This window comes from Candoia aspera, chromosome 3, assembly GCF_035149785.1.
Source record: "Candoia aspera isolate rCanAsp1 chromosome 3, rCanAsp1.hap2, whole genome shotgun sequence".
NCBI lineage: Eukaryota > Metazoa > Chordata > Lepidosauria > Squamata > Boidae > Candoia > Candoia aspera.
Window position 1 is genome coordinate 57,889,533 of NC_086155.1, and position 22,604 is coordinate 57,912,136.

The 22,604-nt window shown below is 36.4% G+C and overlaps 1 protein-coding gene across 2 annotated transcripts in view; it reads right to left on the reverse strand.

Moving 5' to 3' along the window:
- TESK2 (testis associated actin remodelling kinase 2) overlaps positions 1 to 22,604 on the reverse strand; it is a 58,731-nt gene that overhangs the window by 29,933 nt on the left and 6,194 nt on the right. For both annotated transcript variants that reach the window (XM_063297824.1, XM_063297823.1), the window contains exons 2-3: positions 18,572 to 18,871; positions 8,430 to 8,551 (exon numbers count right to left, since the gene is read on the reverse strand). In XM_063297824.1, the coding sequence (XP_063153894.1) occupies positions 8,430 to 8,551; positions 18,572 to 18,793 (344 nt within the window). In that variant the 5' untranslated portion in view covers positions 18,794 to 18,871. The remainder of the gene's footprint in view (positions 1 to 8,429; positions 8,552 to 18,571; positions 18,872 to 22,604) is intronic.

Consider the following 22,604-nt stretch of genomic DNA (forward strand, 5'->3'; position numbering starts at 1 on the left):
GGAGACCCAGACTCAACACCATAAAACCTGAATGTCTGAATTGCTGGTAAGTTATCTCATAAGTGCAAATGAATTCTTAATATTATATATTACTATTGGAAAAGTACCTTTGAAATATGTCATCTTAGATCACTGGAAGTATACATTTATCATTTAGTTCAGGGCAATAGCAAATTCTGGAACTTTTAATTGAAGGAAAACGAAAGTACATTTCAAAAATAAAAAGATCATAATAAAAGTAGGAAATAATTCTGAAAAACTAACTTACAAAAAAACTATTTTATTTTTATTTAATTTATTTTTCACATTTCTTCACCGCCCATCTTGCCACCGCCTATCTCACCAAGCGACTCTTTATTTTATATTCTCAAATACCAATGTTTTTTTAAAAAGTTAATATTAGTGAAAATCTGTCTTGAATAGCAATTAATTCTCAGCATATAGTTGCCTATTAGCAGGAGGGGTCAGGTTGGGTATCATCCACATACTAATGAAACCTAGCCTTGTACCAGCAGATGATCTTGCCCAGTGGTTTCATGTAAATACTAAATAGGAGTAGGAGAACAGTGAGCCTTGTGGCATCTCACAATTGAGGGGCAGAGGGCTCAATCTCTTTCCACCAACACTAAATGAAACTGTCCCTTCAGAAAGGAAGAGAACTACTGCAAAACAGTGCCTCCCACTCCTAACCCTCACAGATGGCTCAGAAGGGTACCATGAAAGATAATATCAAAAGCCACTGACAGATCAGACAGGACCATGAAGATCACCCTACCTCTATCTCTGTCCCACCAAAGATCATCTGTAAGTGTGCAGTCCATCCACTTTCTCCACCACCTTCCCGCAAAAATTGTCCAGTATATCCAGGCTGAATGATGGTTTCTTGAGGCGGATGGTTTCCAAGTGGGTGGTAATACCTCCCCTCTCAAAGATGCATTCACCATCGCCTCAGCCTAGCTTCTGTCACCTCCCTGTAGTATTTCACCAACCAGGAAGGGCAGGAGTCCAAACTGTAAATGGTTGAGCTAGTACTGCTGTTCACTTCCTCAGAATTCATAGGATCAAACTCATCCCAAATTAATCAAAATTAGAGTCCAGGAAAAATAAGGAAATAAGCAGTCAACTGTTTTGAAAATCAGTTTATATCTACAGGGGAAAAAAAAGAAATAATGCTTCTTCATCCTGCAGTTAAATTAAGCCTTAAAGTGGAAACAGAGACGGAGAATGAATCCATGTGGATCAGTGTAGCACATGAATTTTCTGATGAAAACTTTATTTTCAAGTGGTTGTGCTATTATATTGTGGTTTATATAATTATATTCTGGTATACTGAGTTTCAGAGGAAATGCCATTAAGTTATGGAACATAAAGCTAAAAACCATTTTTGTTTTTCAAAACTTCCTTTAACAACCTCTTTGTAAAAATAGAAAGTGCTGACTGAACATCAAAGTTATGAAATTTTTATTTTCCTATGTCAGCTTTCCAGAAACAAACATATAACATGCACTGGAAAACCAACTTTATTGTAGAAATTAAGTCTCAAAACATTACTAGTTTAAGCAGAGACCATGCATACCGTAGTTACTAGGTAAGACTTCCACCAGTTTCATATAGTTAAGAAAGCAATTTTGGAGACAGAAATAAGAATACACAGGAAATATCGATCTGTAATTTCAAATTATACATGAAACTTTAGTGAGAATTTATTTAGATGTAATGCAGGAGATACGTGTACAACACTTGCAACAGTTTAGATCAGCTTTTCCCAATCTGATGTCCTCCAGATTCATTGTACTAAAACGAGTATGATCTGTGATGATGCTACCTACGAATGATGCACTTGGAAAAGACAACAGGTTGGCTGCCTTAGTGCTAAACAGCTGCAGAATTGCCCCTTTCACAATTTGGATCAGGAAGACTATACCGGGGGAGGTGGATTTTAATCCATTTAGAAATTTCAATTACCTATTCCAAGACTGCAATTTGTCCTGTACAGAAGGGGGAAAATACTGGTAAACAACACCTGCATTGTTTTCCCAACCTCCCATAAATGTCCAAACAGAACAAACAGCAATTCATCTATTTCAGAAGAGAGGGGTAGGCAATCTTACAGCAGCCAAGGGCTACATTTGAACTGAAAGTAAGGCAAAGATGCCCATGTAAGAGAAGAAAAGAAGCCTGCAGAATACTTCCCAATGTTATCCCATCTGGGACCTGCGGCAATGTATCCTGGTTTTATACAACTTTGTAAAACCTTTGATGGTGACTTAACTAGCTCCCATAACCCAATGTGTACATTATGGTAGAAGCAAGTATGAGCAAATTTTAGCAATGTTACCAGGGGTCTCACTTTCTGTATTTCTGGGAAGAAGAGATTTAATCTCCTGCTACTTAATCCATCACAGGAAATATTCTATTTAGTGGTATTAGACATTTGACAACATGTAAACTTTTCAGGTAGCGCTAGTTATTTATATTCTTTAGTGAAATAACCCAATCAGAATGGATTACTGCAGTGTGTTTTTATACTATCACTGAAGAACTTTTAGAAAATGCAGCTGGTTCAAGACAGCAGTGTAGTTTCTTAACAGAATCTACCAAATGAAACATCTCACTGTTAAGAAATGGCTTCCAAACATAAATCAGTGATAGTTTTGATCTATAAAATTATAAATCATCTAAGATTGCAGTATTAAAGGACCACTTATTACTTATGAGCAAACCTGTTTACTGAGATCTTAATCAAAATACTACCTCAGTGTTTTAATTTAATTGCAACTGTTTTAGCCTTTTGTTGCTAGTCATCTTTGGGGAGAGAGAAGGCTGGCTACTAAGGTGAAAAAGCAAGTTACACATTTGTTTACATAAAGAATGAGAAGAACTGTAGAAACCAGATTATCCGCACTTCCAAATATGACTTTTCCTACCTTGCATATATTGATTGCAAATCAGAGGCAATGGGATAAAATTTCCCTAAATTCCAACTCTTAATCACCACTGAAAAATTCTGAATTTGCTGGGATAAGAGCTCACAGTTTTTTTTAATGCTGCCTTCCTAGGGTTCACTCTGCAGTGCTGATCTGGCACATGATGAAGAGAAGGCTTTTGAAACTTGATCCACTAATTAATTTAAAAATGAACCTTCCCTTATAATCACCTCCATAGCATCTATGAAGAAGTTTTGCATCTCACTAGAAACATATATAAAACTACACGTGATGAATGCATGAACTGGGCATGTATTGGAAGGGAACTCTAGAAACCTATCTGCTGTGTGTTGGAAAAGGAAAAGGCTATTAATTCATAGCGGACTGAAAGCTCTAAGGGCAATAAATGCAGTAATGGGCCTTTGAAGCAGAAAAAAGCGAGCACAAAGGGACTGACGTCCTCTGGATTTAGCTATCTTTAGATGCTTTTTGAGAGTTCCAGACTCACAAGCATATAAACAATACTATGCTGAAACAATACTACATTTGTAAATGGTAACAATAGTGTAAAAAATGGGGGGAGCGCTTTAAAATGTGTTGGAATAATTAGCAAATAGAAGAGCTGGCAGTATATCAGATTTCTATGTCCATGTAAAGCTCTTTCGCAAGATCCCTCTGATTGCAGGATAATATTGCTTGGCAAGGTCTACTTAATATGTCTGAATTTTACTTCCTCATTTCATCTTCAGCACCTTAATTTTAAAAATCCTAACATAATGGATTAAGAAGTACATTATCTGATCCAGGTTCTTTTCCAGTCCAAACTGTTCTTCAGTAGAACTTGCTGAAAGAATTGTATTGTTTCTATTCCCCACAACACTAACATACAGTAATACTCCTCAGAAATATAGATCATTCTCTTGCAATAAACAAAAACAGATGAAATATAAAAAGGAACACTTGGAATGACTCATTTCTGCTTTGTTTAATTTTCTCAGGATGGGTTTAATTAGTAAATGAATTGTTAGATTTGTATAAAAATAAAGCCACATTTTCAAGTGTTTCCCTGAGGACATTCAAGATATACTAATCCCAAACAATCTAAAAAACAGTCCCTGAGCAATACATTATTTTTTTTTGTGAAGCAGAAACCTTAAATATTCAAGATGTAAGTTTTAGATCAAAATACTGTATATTTGCGTTTGAGAGATGAAATAAAAAACCTAAGACAAGCTCAGTAACTAAATACTATTTTGAAATTAGAATATAAGTAAAAAAGAGGAGTCTCATTTGCAATTGTGTGTAAAGATGATAACTAATTAGTGACATAGGGAATATATATATATGTATATATACAGCATATGGAATATATACTGCACATAGGATTATCTATCTATCTATCTATGATGAATTCTAAGGAATATTCTAAATTCATTATGGTGGTTTCTTTCAAGTTAAATTAGTACAATGTGTAAATGCATGCAAAATAAAGTGGTACTATAAAGTATACTGATAAATATGATTTAAATTGGGCATCAATTCATTATAACTATACATAAAATATTAACTTCCATGAAAAGAAACTATTTGTACGCATCTCTTATTTTTGTGAACTTGAATGTTTGAAGCAGTTTTAGTAATAGCCACATTTTCTACAAAGACAAAGAAAAATAATGAAGTAACTGCAGAATTAAAGGCATTACAAGTAGAAAAACAGCACATATCTGGTCCTCAGAAAACCATTTTTTATTCTGAAAAATATCAAGCATAGTGATGCCCCTTTACAGATGGTTCATCCATGACAATAATTGATGACTATATATATATATCAACAAATATATCTGTAATGTTGCCATATCAAATTGCATACAGAGTCTGATTACTGGCCCTTCTAGCTCGGTGTTTCTCAACAGTGGCAACTTTAAGATGTGTGGACTTTGACTCCCAGAACCCACCAGCCAGCATGGCTGGGGAGTTCTGGGAGTCGAAGTCCACACATCTTAAAGTTGCCAAGGTTGAAAAACGCTGATTCAGCTCAATGCTATCTATTCTGATAGCAATTTTCCAAAGTTTTTAATAGAGAACTTTCCCAGCACTGATAACCAATATTGCTGCTAACTGAAAAATGCCAGGAATTGAAGCTGAAATCTTTCAAATACAAAGCAAATTACAACATTTTCCTTAGCACAGCTATAAAACAAAACAAAACAAAACAAAACAAAACAAAACAAAACAAAACAAAACAAAACAAAACAAAACAAAACAAAACAAAACAAAACAAAACAAAACAAAACAAAACAAAACAAGCCAGATACTTTAAACCAGGACACAAAGAAATGGGCTAAAGCCATTTCTGTAAAACACATGTAGCAACAACTCATTTCTAAGAGAAAACTACACCAGCCATGTTCAACTATGGAGGCATAACACAAGTACTAACTTAACCATTTATTTAGAAAGCTTACAAAAAAATAAACAAATATCAGTAAAAATAGTAATTCATAAACTTTACCAATGTTAATTCTGAACATTCTGTAATATGTAGGTACAGAAGAACTTTGGCAAAGCTGCTATTATTATTATTATTATTATTATTATTATTTAAACTTGTATGCCATCCAACTCTCAATATCTCTGGGCAGCTCACAACAATCAAAGAAACTACAATAAAAATTAATGTAACTGAATTTAAAATAATTTAAAGTCTTTGAATAAATGTATGTCATATCAAGAAGCTTCAATAATTTAAGTCTGACAATAAAGGGTTAAGAGAATGACTAACAATACATTCTAAGTTAGATACAAAATTAAACTTGCTTGTTTTGGAAGCATAAGTATTTATTCTGATTGCTTATGTAACTTCATCTTTTTCCAACTAAGCTGATTCATTTAGAGAAAAAGGGCATACAAATCATGCATGACTTGGTTTATTATGTACTAGAATTCTTGTTTTCATATTTTTTATCTTGAGATTTTGTGCTCACATTTTTTAATATTAATGTCAATCATAAAATAATTGAGTTGGAAGAGACCACAAGGATCATCAATCCTCTGCAATGTACAGGAAAACCTATTAAACCTTCCGTGGGAGGTGGCTGTCCAGTCTCTTCTTTAAAACTTCCAGAGGTAAAGAACCCACAATCTCCATAGGCAGACTCTTCCACTGTTGTACAGATCTTACCGTAAGGAAGCTTTTCTTTATACATAAATGAAATCAAGGCAGCTGCAACTTACACCAATTATTTCTGGTCTTAGTTTTTGTGGCAATGGAAAAGCGTTCCGGATCATCTTCCTATGAACCTGAATGCAATAGCATGCCTCCCCTCCATCTTCCTTTCTGTAGATGAAACATCCTAAGTTCTTTCATCCTGCCCTCATACGACATAGTCTCTACTTGTATCAAACTTTCTGGGAAAGCTGAAATAATTTATTTTGAGCAGTTTTCCCAAACTGCTGGCCTCCAAATGATTTGAATTACAACTCATATTGGAGTTGATACGGACGACAGTCAAAGATGTTGGAATTTGTCCAAAACAGCTGAAAGAACCACAGTTAAAGAAAGCTGATCTAGAGCTACAATATATATTCCTTGTTTTGAAGAACAGATGTACATTCCCTGCTTTGTACCTCTCTTTCAAAACAAGAATGTATATAGCTACAATCTGGATGTAACAAAGCAATAGGCAATCATTTTTGGCATAGCAGCCAATAATTTTTTAAAAACTATTTTGGCCACTGAAAATTGCAGGGAAAGTACTTGGTGATATCATCAGGACAGAAAAGCAAGGTCAAAAATATTAACTCAAAGGAGTAGGAATGAAGATTCATTTTCCCCTGCAGAAGCTTAATGTATCAATTTCTACGCTTATTTTTGCTAAAAGCAGAACATAGCACAGCCAAAGATAATCCATTTGACCACTGAATTTAAGCTACGTGATCTGGAGAAAAATGCAGGTTGGTGGTCAGATATGGCCTGCATACAGATTACTCTGCCTTATATTTTAAGGCAATATGAAGTTATATCGAGTGTTTTATTTCCATGATTCAGCAAGTCTCATAAGAGAGGAAGAGATCTCTCCGCTATCCACTGTAGTACTTAATTTTTTCTATCTTTAATTCATTATTTTAAAAGATTTCAGAAATAGGAATATGTATTCTACAAAGCATAAAATGTGAATGGAATTCACTTCAGGATTTTTTTTAATAGATACCCCATTGGGATCCAATTCTTCATAAATGTTTACAGCTGTAAATGTTGAGTTTTTGTTTATTCTTGCTACTACTCTTTAAAGTTGGTCAAGTTGCCATCGCTTATGTTCCCTAACGTTTTATGAATTCTGTCCAGTTATACTCCAGAAATTTCCACACACAGGTTCAGTGCAAGCTAAAAATCAAATCAGTAATCATTTATAGAAGTTAATGGCATTCATACCACATTAATGCAAGGTTCCCCACGCGTTAATATATTTTCCTAATTAGCCTAGACATGCATCTGAGAGCTAAAAGTAATTGGGAAAGCAATTCATGCAAGCCATACTCCAAATTTACATCTTCTTTAGGCCTTTGTACAGTGAGTACAAAGGTCTGAAAATAATTTTTAGACATCTTCAACGGAACACATTTAAATCCTCATGGGTAATAAAGGTCCTTAATTATAATGACCATATTCATCCAAATGTACTTCCAAACCCTTTTCTATGTACCAATTTTCAATGTGTTCAGTGTACAAAGGAATGGAGCCTATATGTACATGGATATTTAGGACTGGATATTCATACATCCTACTCCAAAACTTTTGGTCCTTATATTTCAAACAGGTGCCTAAACAGATGTGAGCATAATCCAACCTCCTTTCTGTGCAGGTTAGATCCAGGGTCTACATTTTATGTTCTGTAGGACTGTGCAAACCATTCAAAGGGGCTCTTTGAAAAAGTCACTGAAGCAAAGGAAGCATTAAAGTGCTGAATGTCCTCCATAAGGCTCAGGGTAGCTGATTCAACAGCTTTCCCAGATCATCTCTGCATACACATGGACATATATCCACTTCACTCCTACCAATCCCAGGGGAATTACTGTGCCTACATGCATATAGGCTACCTGGTAAGGTCTTCAACCAGTCACAACATGACTCCCATGCTTTAACACTCTGAAAACGAGAGCTTTGTTTGTGCCAACATGCTTTGTGAAACGATCCTTTGAATGCTTTGTGCAGTCCTAATATTTTCCTAAATGTATTTGATCAAGGCATCAAGGGAGTGGAAAGGAGACCCAGAAATATAGCATAGACAAATAGAAAGGATTAAGAATAATAGAAACAGACAAGGAACTAAGAATATACATAAGCTTCTGAGCTTCCAAAGAACACTGCCTGAATATTCAAAACATGAAGGACCATATGCAGTATATAGTAAAATTAAAATTTATTTGCATCCAGACAAATAGATGCACACACGAGCACACAATCACACATACATGTGCACACACACACACACCTTTTCTTACTTTAATATGTTTGGGTGTGAAAGCCTGTTCATGAGCTGGACTTCTTTCAACATGTTTGCACGATTGCTGCTTAGTGTATTCATTTTCAGGGCCATTACTTGATCCGATACTCTGTGTCGCACCTAAACAAATCCAAAGAGGAAAAGGGATTAGTTCATCAGCTCAATGGAACAGAAGAAAAACACTGTAATGATTGCCCTAGCCCAAATACTCAGACTCACAAGAGGCTGCTAAATGAAATCTGATTTATTAGAGAACTAAAGACAAGTACAAAGAAAGCTGAGAATGAGCAAAAGCGCGCCAAATACAAACTTAAACCCTTGCTGCAAACGTATCCCGCCTCCCTCGTAACAGCCCCGCCCGGCACAGGTGCTAGCAATCGTCAGAGTTGCTAGCCTGGGAAAGTAACCTTGAGCGCAGTAGATAAGACAAATACATTCCAAAGCAAAGTTAAAAGATAACTGTTCCCATCCTCCCCAGAGAGATGAAACACGCATCCCATGAATGACATGCGAAACGTTACGATGTATCAAAGACATTGAAACGGCGAACATGACAAACACATTGATTCAACATATCTGTAACATGCAATTTGGCTGAAGTTATTTAAATCACCCTCTACAAATTAATTAAAAATTCCCACAACTTTAGATCTTATGTAATCTCATTCTCTCTCATTAATCTATGTATATTAACTTATGCAATTAGTAAAATCTGAAGCCATAAAGTAGTTTGTACATTTTCCTTTTTATAGTTTCACTGGCAAATTAGGTCTGTTTAAAGGGCTGATCTACACATTAGTACTGTTTCACAAGCCATGAAGTCTTTTATGATACTTCCACAACAGACAGCCACTGTTATATGTACATCATAATGCCAACAAAAGTAATGAATTTCAACCATTTGACATCCTGTTTAAATGCTGATGTTCTACAGATGAGCATTCTGATTGTCCAGTGTTTGCAGTTGAGCACATTTCTTTCTATTGCAGTTATTAACTGAAAACCATTGGAAAGGCTTTATCTCTGGATTGGGCTGTACTCCCTTTGAAAGAGCAATCTTGCAACTTGGGGGTCCTCCTGGGCTCATGGCTTTTGATTGAGGTCCAAGTAGAGGCTGTGACCAGGATGTCCTTCGTCCAACTTTAGCTGGTGTGACAGCTGTGGTCTTTCCTGGAGCAGGGGGCACTAAGGACAGTCACTCCCATCCTTCTTGCCTTTTGGCCAGATTATTGTAATTTGCTCTATATGGTACTGCCCTTAAAAGATCACCCTAAAACTTCAGCTGGTACAAAATGCAGCTGCACACAGTTTTACAGGACGGAATGCATGCAGACAGAGAATGCTCGCTGAGGATCCCAATATACTGTGGTGTCCAATAAGAGGAGGTGTGGAATCAAGCATTCCGTTACTGTATATGGAACAGTTTGCCCCAGAGGGAACAGCAGCCTTCCCTTCACAGTATTACAGAAGCTTATCAAGGCGTGACTATTCTGGAAGGCTCTTAGTCACTGCCCCCTGCCCCCCCAGTTTAGAGTGATGAAGCACCACAAATAAATGTGGATGAAGGATATTATGGTATTATCATAATTAATAAGATTGTGATATTATTATTGTATTGTTTTATATGACTGATTTTATCATGCATATAATTGGATTATGAACTACTTAGGGTTGGCTGTGATTGGGGTGGAATAAGATCTCATAAACCAACTATTAATTTTTGTTGGTTATTCATAAGTAATTCTGCACAAAATTTCTCTGGGTAGTTCACAGAACTCAGGAGAAACACAAAAAAATACAACACCGTACACTACTGACTACTAAATAAAACTCATGCATACAAAAACTTAAACCCTTTCCACACTCCAACACAACTGCATTAAACCACAAATGATGGAAGAGGAAAAGTATTAGTAGGTCTCTGTGTATCCCATGATCCAAGAAAGAACCTGTTGAACAAGATGCCACATATAACTTGTAAAACTACTCAATATTTACAACTGGCATTTTAATTTGATACTAAGCATAGTTTGATCTGGAGAAAGCTTTAATCATATTTGTCTATTATTTTTGTTTTGATCTTGCATATTACTTAAGAGAAAATATAGTTGGCCTGGTACTATCTATTAATCAAAAACTATTTTCAGGTATACCTCTCAAGTAACTGAATGTCTGCTAAAGACATCAAGACTTAGGAACTGTGTGAAAGTCCAATTGTATATGTACATTCTTTTACTGAACTACCATCCTGCCTTTAATTGATAAGTCCTGTCAGAATGGACTAAGAATTTCTGAGACAGAGCCTGCGCCGTGAAATTCATGAGGCATCTTCCACTATATTTCGTAGGTTGAAGACCTTGCTCTTCTCCCTGTATCAATGTTGGATTGTTTTGCTTTGTCTTTTTTCCCCAAACTTTTAAATAAATATTTCATTATATGATTTTTACTATTTCAATTTAGTAATTTTATGGTAAAGTGCCTTTAGTGTCCCTGTCTGGGAAGTGGTATCTTAAATAAATAAATGATTGATTTCCCTGCCCACTAGTATTATATTGTTACGTGATGTTACATTGCTTTAAATAAGTTGTCCATTGGTTAAAATGTTACAACTAAAATGAAATATGCTGCTACTTAATGCTGAACAAACTCTTACAAGAGCCAGAGCCCTAAAGAATTCAGCTGGCAAGTTTAGAGTGTGTGTCATGAGTGCCGTTGAGCTGAAGTCATCAGCGCAATGGCACACATGACAATAGCAAGGAAATAGGAGAAGGGGCTCAAGATAAGTAGCCATCAACTCACAACGACTAACGGCCAACAAACAATAACTAAACGGATCACGGAGCACACCCGAGCCATCAGCGCCAATACAACGGAGATCGCCCAGCTGACAGCAATCACCGGATGAATAGAAAACCCGATGATGGGCGATCCCGGAACGCCAGCGGGGCCTCACAACCCCTCACCCACCGGCAGGGCAACGTATTGGACAAAGGGGGGTGACGTGACCGCGAGTGAGGGGGCGCTGACCGGCGCGGGGTATTTAAACCCCGCACCGGCGCGCTCCTGTCACTCTCAGCTTTTTTCTTCCGACGCTGTAACTGCGCTGTGAATAAACCAGAGCCTGATCCATCGAACCAGTGTCTGAGCATTATTCAGAGGCAGGCAGCGCATGACAGTGTGAAAAATTCAGAATGTAATACTAACACCTATGGATTATAATATTTCTCGGCTGCTGTAAGTTATTTTTTATTTTTGAATTGTGTTTTTAATTGGTTTAATTGATTATATGATTATTCGCCACCCAGAGTCAGTCACTTGTTTGAGATGGGTGGCTATACACATTGAAAGAATAAATAAATACATTTTGGAAGTTCCAATTTAAAAAGAAGATTGATTCAAAGTACAAACCAAGTTATGAATTACTCTTACCTATTTTATTTATTTATCAAATTTGTCACCGCCCATCTCCTCCCACTGGAGGGACTATTTAAGAATTCTCCCCTAAATAGAGACGTTTAATGAAGAATTTGTTCCAATTTAGATTTATGCCACAAGAGTAAAATCTATTCTTCTCTAAACATCCCAAAATATTTAATAAATATTGTACACAATGACATGTAAGCGCAGGTGGTCCTTGGTTAACTACCACTTGTTCAGCGACCGTTTGAACTTACGACAGTATTGAACAAGCGGTACTTACAACTGGTCCTCAAAGTTCCCGCTGTCACAGCACCCTGCAGTCATGTGACCATGATCCAGGCGCTTGGCAACTGGACCACATTTCTGAGCGTCGCAGCATCCTGTGGTCACACGATCGTGATTTGCAACCTACCCTGCTGGCTTCCCACAAGCAAAGTCAATGGGGAAGCAGGCAGGAAGTCAGAAGTCGCAGTCACATGAGGTCCTTACTTAGCAACCTGTGATTTGCTTAACGAGAGTAACTGGAGACTGCTGGAACTGCTGTTGCTAAGCAACACAGTTGCACTTTACAACCACATCACTCAGCGACAGAAATTCCAGTCCCAATTACCATTGTTAAGTGAGGACTACTTGTAGTTTGATAGTTCTGGTTTATAGATGTCAGGTTGAGAAGACTGGAAGAGAATGACTCTCCTAAATGTATAACCCCTTTTTATTTATTTTCATGTTATGCTACTCACTACCAGTACCAACAAGATTACTGCATCAGAGTTACAGTTGAATAAAGATTATCAATGAAATCAAATAGAAAGCTATTAAGGACATGATTTTCCTAGCCAGAACACATACTATATACCTCTTGTTAAACAGCTGCATTCTAGACCAACTATTGCTTCAAAGTGGTCTTCAAGGATATCCTCACATAGAGTGAATTGAAATGCTTCAATTAAGAAGTGATCAAAAGAATGAGAGATTGTGAGAAAGGCCCCTGGCCCAGCAATGGTCACAACTGGTGCCAAGGCTTAGCCGTGCAAAATCCCCTTTGAGCAGTAGCAGAGCTCACCCTAAGTTGCGAACCAGTTCAGCAAGGGGGAGTGTGACCCCATACAAACTAACCATGGAAATTCAGTGGCCATGGATGTCTTCCAAATTTCACTCCATTAGGACTGAGCCTAAGACTGTTCTTCCCCATCTAGACCCCAGGACAGAACCTTGATCACATCTCCAGTTTGGCTGGGGGTCAAAATGTACACCTGGGTATCATCAGTAGATGACTTCTCTTAAGAGCTTCAGATGTTGAACAGGAGCAGCAAGAGGAGCAAGCTCAGTGGCACTCCGCAACAGAAGGCTTAAGATTCAACATCTTCACCCCACCAAATGGAACTGTTTCCTGAGAAAGAGAACTGCTACAAAATAGTTCCCCTATTCCCAACTCACCAGGGTGGTCCAGAATGATACCGTATGGTATGTTAGAATACAACTAGTATAAATCTTTGAGTTTTATGGGACATTTAAACATGAGACAGCATAACTCATTTCATGAAATAGAAGAAAAAATGTACATACAGTAAGAGCCAGTTTGGTCTAGTGGTTAAGGCAACAGGCTAGAAACCAGGAGTCTGTGAGTTCTAGTCCTGCCTTAGGCATGAAAGCCGGCTGGGTGACTTTGCCAGTTGCTCACTCTCAGCCCAACTCACCTCACAGGGTTGTTGTTGTGGGGAAAATAGGAGGAGGAAGGATTATTAGGTATGTTTGCCGCCTTGAGTTACTTATAAAAATAATAAAGGCGGGATAGAAAATAAGTAAGCCTCGTGTGGTTCAGAGTGGTAGGTGGCAGTATTACAACTGAAACTCTCCCCACGACCCAAGTTTGATCCCAGCAGAAGCTGGAGTCTTGGGTAGGCGGCTCAGGTTGACTCAACCTTCCATCCTTCCGAGGTCGGTAAAATGAGTACCCAGCTTGCTGGGGAAGGTGACAACTGGGGAAGGCAATGGCAAACCACCCCACTATAGTCTGCCAAGAAAATGTCGTGAAAGCCGCATCCCCACAAAGGGTCAGACATGACTCAGTGCTTGCACAGGGGACCTTTCACTCACAGAAAATAAATAAATAAATATTCCTGAACTACAGAGGATTGTGTTTTGAGGTTTTTTATATTGGGCTTTTTTGTTTCATTGGTTGGGATTTTTTTGCATTTGGGTTAGGGTTTTTTTTTTTAACTTTTGATTCTTAGTTGTTGGGACTTTTTTTTGTTTTGGATGTTTTATTGATCTCACTATATTTAAATGTTTTTTTTAACCATGAAACCACAGATTACATTATCATTAAATCAATTCTACTGTAAGTTTCCACTTGATTTTCCAGTACATTTTTTAAGGACACAGTGTTGTATACAATTCTAAATGATGATGTACAATACAAACATATAACTACTGAGCCACTCCCTTGAGAGAAAATACCAAGATCAATGCCTGTGAAAAGAAGTTATCCTGGATGTTATAGAACAGTCATCTGTTCTATAGGTAGGAAAAGGGACATTTTTTCACACTAAATCAAACTGAGGTATAAATATTTATCTAATAGTGAGAACTAAAAATAAGCATTGAACCTTGCCAGCAGAAGCATACATTGCAATCAATGAAGAGATGGAAATACTAGCTTTTAAAATAATCCTGTACATTCTGTTAAGTACAATGCTGCATGTAATTATAACTGATGGTGCACATATTAGGTTCAGATCCAGAATAAGTTGATGTAATTTAAGTTTCACTGAAAATATTGAGATACTGAATTGCAACAGAACCCAACTTCAATTAATTTGTCTACACTAATACAACACATAGAATTCTGAAAAATCTGTCTCCTTTTTGGCAAGTTAAGTATACAGTAAGAGGAAGTATATACTTCCAGTTTTAAAAGCTAATTCATATGAATTTGCAAAAACAGCAAGGAACTGTGGCCACACAATGTTTACATGAATAAACCTCATGTTCTAACTGCCAAAATGAAATCTCCTCACACCATCCCCCATTAGCAGCTATGATACAAAATTAAGTTCAGTAAGAAATGCAAGGCATTTATTTCCTAGAATTGTTTCCTAGAATCAATTGAAAGTGAACAAACTGAAGTTTAAACAATAGGTCTACAATTAATCACCGTATCAAATTTGGATTATTATTTTATGAGATTTAAGTTCACAAGTTTTTATAACAGTGGTTGGGTTAGGGAGGGTGTTTTTCTTGGCAAACATACTATTAGATAATAGTTTTCACAGTCATTTAAGTCAGCATAATATCCCCTCAGTAATACACATATATTGTTCACCATTACTGTAAGATGATTCAGTTTTAGGAATTACTTATTTATGTAGTTAACATTGTATACCATTTTCTCAAGATGTCATGCATTATATTCAGATAAGATCAACTTTTCTATGGCCTTGCTAAATACTTAAGATTTTACTTACTTTTATCTCACATTTTAAAAAGCAGCCTTAAGGAGTCAGGTTAAGAAACACTAACGCATATAATGAAACTCTTTGGATCTGGGGAATGTATTGCTTATCTTAGGTTTTCTATACCATATGATTATTCAGCAGCTGCTACTTTATCCTTCCTTTTCATTTGTTTCCTTTCTCATATCTTTATTTGCCACAGCCTTCTGCTAATATATTCTTCCTCTTCCCTTTCCACAGATCAGGCTGTGGTTCATCCTAAATACCACAGAACATAAGAAGATGAAATACTTATGGTCTCATATTTATAATTAGGTTGCTCCAAAATTATTTTTCCTCCATTAGATGTATCAGCACAACAGAATACAGAAAGAAGGCACATGATTATGATAAAACCTATTAAAATATGTTTTTAAGAAAGGAAGATTGAATTATTATTCTAAACTGCAACATTCTCTGAAACAAGTTAATATGGGCATCCCAAAATATTATGGCTTTAAAAAATTAAAAATCCTTAAAATAAAACAGATATAAAACTGGCCAACAAGTCCTGACAATCTTAGCATACATAGAATAATTAAAGGCCCAACTTGAAATTTAATATGACTAATGACATTACTAGAATTAGATACAGATCAAGCTGTGATAAAAATCATTTAGGCTTAAACCTAGCTATCCTAAATATTTAAATATAAACCCCAGATATTCTTGTACAGTCCTAATATAGCAAGCTTTAATTAACTGCAACACATTTTGACAGCAGGACATCTAACAAATTTACTTTTTTTTGCTTCTAGCAGATCTCTCTTTGTAAGTTAGACCACACAGAGGATGCTTCTGTGAATTAGCCACAAAGAAACTAATTTTCCAGACCACAAAACCTCCCTATCCAGGATCTGGCCCCTTAGAAAATAAATACATGCTCTTAAGTATCTAAAATAGACAGCTAAAAGGAAAGAATATAATATTAGCCAATTATTAGAGAATGTTCATCTACTTCTCATCCTATGACATCTTATTCAATGGGCTTGTTCACATGGTAACTCAAACCATAGCATGTCACCCAAACTCACTCCAGATCCATGGCTGGGGTTACTAAAGGGAGCCTTCATTAGAAGCTGGAATAATGCTTATAGTAAGTTTAGCTCATCTGTGCCGTGTCTTATATGCTATTCAAACCCAGACAGGAGAGTTAAGCAATAACCACTCCTCTTTCCAGCTTCCAAACACAGTTTGAACCAGTAAGAGTAGTTATAATTTTAATTCTTCCTGCAATAGTCTCCATTGCTTTTAGTTTAACTGAATTTAAATAAGATTTAAAAAAAAAAAAAAAAAGTAAAAGCAGTGTTCCACCATTCTGCGCAAGGTGGTTCCATCCCTGACATGGCCACCACATACCATTTGGGATGGGCAGGGACAGATTTAGATATAAATTAAGCAAACTATATCTTAGGTACCAATTGAAGAGAATATTTGTAGTTCAGGGTTGAACTGTGGAGTCCTCTCTGAGCCTTGCTGTTTTCTTGCAGACATTTCATTGCCAGACTAGGCAACATCTTCAGTGCAAAGAGGGAGTGGGCCTTGCTCTCAGTTTATAACAGAGGTTTGTCCTGCTTGTGTTGGTGGAGGTGTTGTTCTCTCCTTGGGAGTTCCTTGAGTGGGCTGTTGTTTGCTGCTTGGTTGATTGACTGAATTAATAGTTCCTTGATTAAGGTATAATGTACTGTTTGATTGTTCATCTGGTGTTAATCCTAGTGTTAATCTTTGCATATCTGGGTGTTGATTACTGGCGAGAAGGGTCTGTCCATGTATCTTAGGTCCTCAAAGTCTGAAGGGGTCTCACAAAATTTCAGAATTTTTTCACATTTTAGTTTTATTCTAATTTCATATCTGAAAGTCTCCTAAATTAAGCCCTCTTGTATGGCTCACATGACCCTCATTAATTAAGATATTCTTCACATTCACACCTTCTGTTCTGGGTCTTCTTCACCCCATCACAAATTTGTTATGCATCTTGGCAGAATTCTTACTAAGTTGAATTGTTACACAGCCTTATTCTCTGTTAGTACTGGTCAAATACAGCTTCCCATAGCTTAGGGCCTCACCATGTCTAAATCCAGCCCTGGGGATGGAGAAGAGTTTTTTTTTTTAAATCAAGCCTGAAAAGTTTACCTAGTGACCATTGGGGTGCCTAGGATACCAGAAGGAGAAGGAATGAGCTTTCCATGAGTAGGTCTCTTACTCTTAGTTAATTCAAAATATGGATAGGCATGTTGTACAAACACACAGTCATCATCTAGAAAATGAAGAGTAAATGTGGCTTTCATTTGCAAATTATCCTTAGGTAAGCAGAGTTTAATTGACCGCCTCATGGAGTTGTCCTACAATGGTTATCTTATTAAACTGCACTATGGAGCATAAAAAAACCAGACTTAAAGTCAAAATTCAATGGTAACTTCTTAAACCTGGATTTACACTTTGAATTTTGACCATGTAGAATGTCTTTGAAGACTAATGTAGCAATTAAGCATGAATCCACACATTTAAAAACGAGTGTATTGATTGTATACCTTAACTTTTTCTAGTTTCCTGGTAAATCATGCATTAAGGAAATAAATGCAGATACCCGGTACTACTGTCTATTATTTGGTTCTCTGTAGTAAACCAGAGATAAGTATTTTTAAGTCCTAACCTCATTTGCAGTTACAATACATAGCAAACCTGGGCATATGAGCAATCACTCTGACAACTCCTTTTTGGTGGAATTCTGTCTTGAAGGAAGCTTACCTGATTGCTACATTCATCTAAAAACTCCTTTATGGATTTTTTTAAAATACAAAGAATACTGTATTCTTCATTTACATTTTAACATTTCATTTTCTGTTCTGTATCTGTGTGTGTGTGTGTGTATAGTTGCTATGTTTTGTGATTCAGATCACTGGTTCTATTTGGAAAAAGGAAGGCTAAACATGTAAATAAAATGCATATGTTTCTGAAAATATTTAATGTAAACAAATTATTCAACGAAGTGTTTTATGTCAAAACGTTTAGACTGTCACACAATGAATTTTGCATATTTAACACTTTTCAAGGAAAGCCTACCATATCTGGGCTGTAAAAGTCCAGATAACAGCAAAGAGTTTGCCACCATTAATGGTCATTTGTACTTCTGCAGCCCAGATATAGTAACCCTACATGTCATCCAGAACAGAGCATTCATTATATCTTACTCCAAAGACAAGAAAAGGGAATAATTAATACTCACCTTGAACACTTCAGAGAAGAAACCAGATCCTATTTTCTCACAGGAGAAGTCATCAAGTCTTGTAAGTCTTGAAAAGGCACTTATCAAGGCCTTATATGAAGAAGTCCAAACTCTGCCCATCTGGGACATGGTCCCATCACTTCCGCCACCCCCATCAAAGTCTTCAATGCGCTCCAAACGTGGTGGAAATCCTGCTATTGAATTTCTCTTACTCCGATCCATCTTGCAAAAACAATCCTTTAGAAGAGGAACTTTCACATCTTAAGTGGTCAATCTCTGTTTCTTCTCTCTGGCTGAATACTAAAAATGAAGGATACATCATTGTATGGTTTTTTTCCAAACTTCTCTTATTAGAAAAATAAAAAATAAACTTGTGTAATTTACATGGGACAAATTAGGAGGAGAAAAGGGCAAAATTTGTCATTCAAGGCTTTTAACCAGATAATGGTAAGATTTCAGTCCAGGTGACCAGAGGAGGAGGTTCCACAAAATTATTTTTCCAGTATATTTTTAGATAATTTATTTTAGATGACAATATACTTGTATGCAGTAAATGGTTTAGTAAACTGTTGTGGCTAGTAGAGACAGTATGTCTCCCTCATTTTCTTCGTAAAATGAGGTATAATTTTCACCCAGAACTAGCATTTGTACAATATGTTAAAGACAGTCTTTCCTAAACATTTGTAAATGTAAGACCTCTGTCAAGCACTAGTAATCCAAAGAGATAATTTAACAACTGAAAATAGTGACTGGTTTTACTCCACAATATTTTAGTGCATCCTAAGAGTGTTTTCCATCTGAACCGTCCTGTCAATTGGCTGTCAGCTATATTGCATAGTAGCTTAGTGGAAATTCATTTTCATCATAAAAGAAACTGATACAAATATTTCATCTCAGTTACCAACGGAAAGTCAGAACCTAGTAATTTGTCCAGGCATTCCCTCTTTAGATGGAGCTCAGATGTGTGCTTTCCACCAGCCAGAGTAATAGTTTTAAATAAGAACCTGTTTAATAGTGCAATAAAATGAGATAATATACACACATATATACACACTAATTCATTCATTCATTCTTGAAGGACTTCTCTCTGGTTTCAATTACTATAATCTAGAAGCATTTCAGAGGAATGTAGTTAAATTGCCAATATTTCTCTATAGCTTTTCACTAGTTCTTTCTTCTTAGAGGTTTGTGAGTTTCTCTAAAGAAACAAAGTTTGTCCTTTCCCTTGTACTACTAAAACAGAAATGGCATTTGAATTATATTCTCAGAGTTGCATACGCTGGCTGGGATTTTAGGGAGCTGTAGCTTCAATACATCTAAATTGAAGGATACCACCAAACTGAATTGACAGCAATGTCTTGTTCAAAATTACCAGTAGCCTGTATTCATATTGACTTTAAATTGTTTTCCACTGATATAGTTGTCACTATATTAGATAAGTTGGATTTGAACTGTTAGATGTGAAGTCACTTCCCCATTCAGACAGCAATGTGCTGAACAGGGTGTAGGCCTTCATTTGTCACAAAGTTATTGGAAAGAAGAACTATCACTGTTCTGCCTACATGATCCCTAAATTCTCTGGAAGAAGGATAGGATACCAAAATATAACAAGCAAAACAATTATACTGTTGCTCCATCAGCCTATTCAAATATGCCTCCATACTTACAACACCAGCTAACAGTACATCTAGATGTGTTCAATACAATGAGATTACCAAGGCATCAAAAGCAAAAAGGGTACCCGATTGGAGTTAATTAGCCCAAGAAGCAGTTGCAGAGATAGTTAGATCAAAGCATGATGATATAATTTGGAAGCAAAGTCTGTAGTGGGATTTAGATGACTGAAACAGGTTAAAAGTAAGGCAAGACCAGGGGAGCTAGAGTTCAAAGCTAAGAACTGAAGAAATTACTATTTCAACAGCTACCAGCTCTTAACAAAGAGTTTTAAAGAACTCCACCCAAAGGTCAGCTGCAAATAATTAGTGCACTTCTCAAGTTCTCCTCTTCTTGCAACAAATACTAAACCCTAGAGAAATAACCAATTGATTCAGATGGGAATTCCTTTACCACAGATGAATCACAGACTCATCCTGTATTTCTTGCAGAGTATAATCAGGAGGTTAACTTAGTATAATATCTCATGTACTATGATCTTCCTGGCTAGCATCAGAGTTGGTATCAGACTTGAAGAAAAGCACTAGACCATACGGTCTAAATAAAAGACAAAGTAATGTCTAGAGTGCATTGTAGAGGATACACCATGTGTGACCTTGATGCTGTATCACAGCACCACTTGATAGCAAATGCAAGTTAGTGGTTTTCTATACTTCATACATTCTTGACTATGATTAAGTGATAAATTAAACCTATTTGATCTTCTGACCCCTATGTTAAGCTAATTTCTCTCACTATTAGCTTGAGCTTCATAAAAAATGTACGATTTCCATTACAAGAAAATAATGTTTACTCAGCAAAGTGTTGCAACACTAGAAAATTATGTTTTAGTTTGGTAGAGGGATATATTTTCAGTTATTTACAACTAACTATAACATTCTGAAAAATTATAATACTCATGACCTTTCTAAATCCCTTGTTCATTCATTTGTATTTTACTTTTTATTCTTTGTTTTATATTTATCTTCTTTAATGTTTGATAAAAAATATTTAAAAAGCTTTCCCAAAGGTCCAGTGTATGTGTGTGTGTGTGTGTGTGTGTTAGTTTTTGACTCCTGGTGATTGTCTGGACTAGTCCCTGCAGTTTTCTTGGCAAGATTTTTTTGGAAGTGATTTGCCATTGCCTGCTTCCTAGGGCTGAGAGTGACTGGCTCAAGGTCACCCAGCTGACTCATGCCTAAGGCAGGACTAGAAATTACAGTCTCCCCATTTCTAGCCTAATGCCTTAACCACTACACCAAATTAGCTCTCTTAATTTTTATTTTAGCAAATTTATAACAACCATATTTTTCATGATAAAGAGTAGTGTACAAAGCTCATGGCATCATTAATGCCTGACATATTCCTTTTCTTATGCCAGCACCATTTTAATACCTTTACTGTAATTTATAAAATATTTACTAAACGTCTTAGCCATCCATATACTTTTCCAGAACTGTTCATACCATTTTCTTTTGTAAATTTGGGAGCATTAGCATAGTTAGCACAGTCTATTAAAATGTGCTGTATGCTTCCCCCACTTGTCTGCACTACGTATTCTTTTCAACATGGGAAAAAGAAATCGCAGTCTTGGTGCTAAACTGGGATTAGCTGTATATGATTAACCTGAAAACAGCTTTTGGACCAATAATTATGAAAAGCATCAGGTTGGAAAAATGTTTTAGTACTGATCAGTTAAGCTTCAACTATGAAAGTAGTCCAAATATTCCCCCTTATTTTATAAATTTAAAGACAGCAATAGACCATGAGGGTTATCTATAAAAAGTAAATCAGAGATGCCTGAAGTCAGACTATCAGAAATTCATATTTACCAATCTTCTGCGTAGCCTTCTCTGGAAATAATGGCATCTGTAGTCTAACAGTACTGAAAAGCATCAAATAGACGAGCGCTTCTCTGTGAAAGCTGTTTCCCTCCTGAAATCAGGTTTGTATCCATATGAAGGGCAGTTTTTTATATACAAGAGATAATTCCACCAATTATATACAAGAAAAGTACTATATCTTGCTGTACTTGGAAAACATAGATGCAGTAGATTGCAGTGATGTCAAAGGACTTCAAAATAGATGCACAAATAACAAATCCATATGCAACATAAAGGGGGACAAAGGAAAACTCTTTACAATGGACATTCAGCTTTTCCATTCAGGACTTTTATTTTTAATGAGAAAGCTAAGCAGAAGCACACCACCTAAAGATTCAGTGACACTAGTCTCAACTCTATAATTTCAAAACACCTATGGAAACAAGCCCTATTTAATAATGCACAGTAAGATTTTGTGGTTCCTAAATGAGAAGGTAGCCAGGCAAAGTATTATTGTGCAACAGATACAGAAGGAAAGAGATAAAGATAATGAAGTC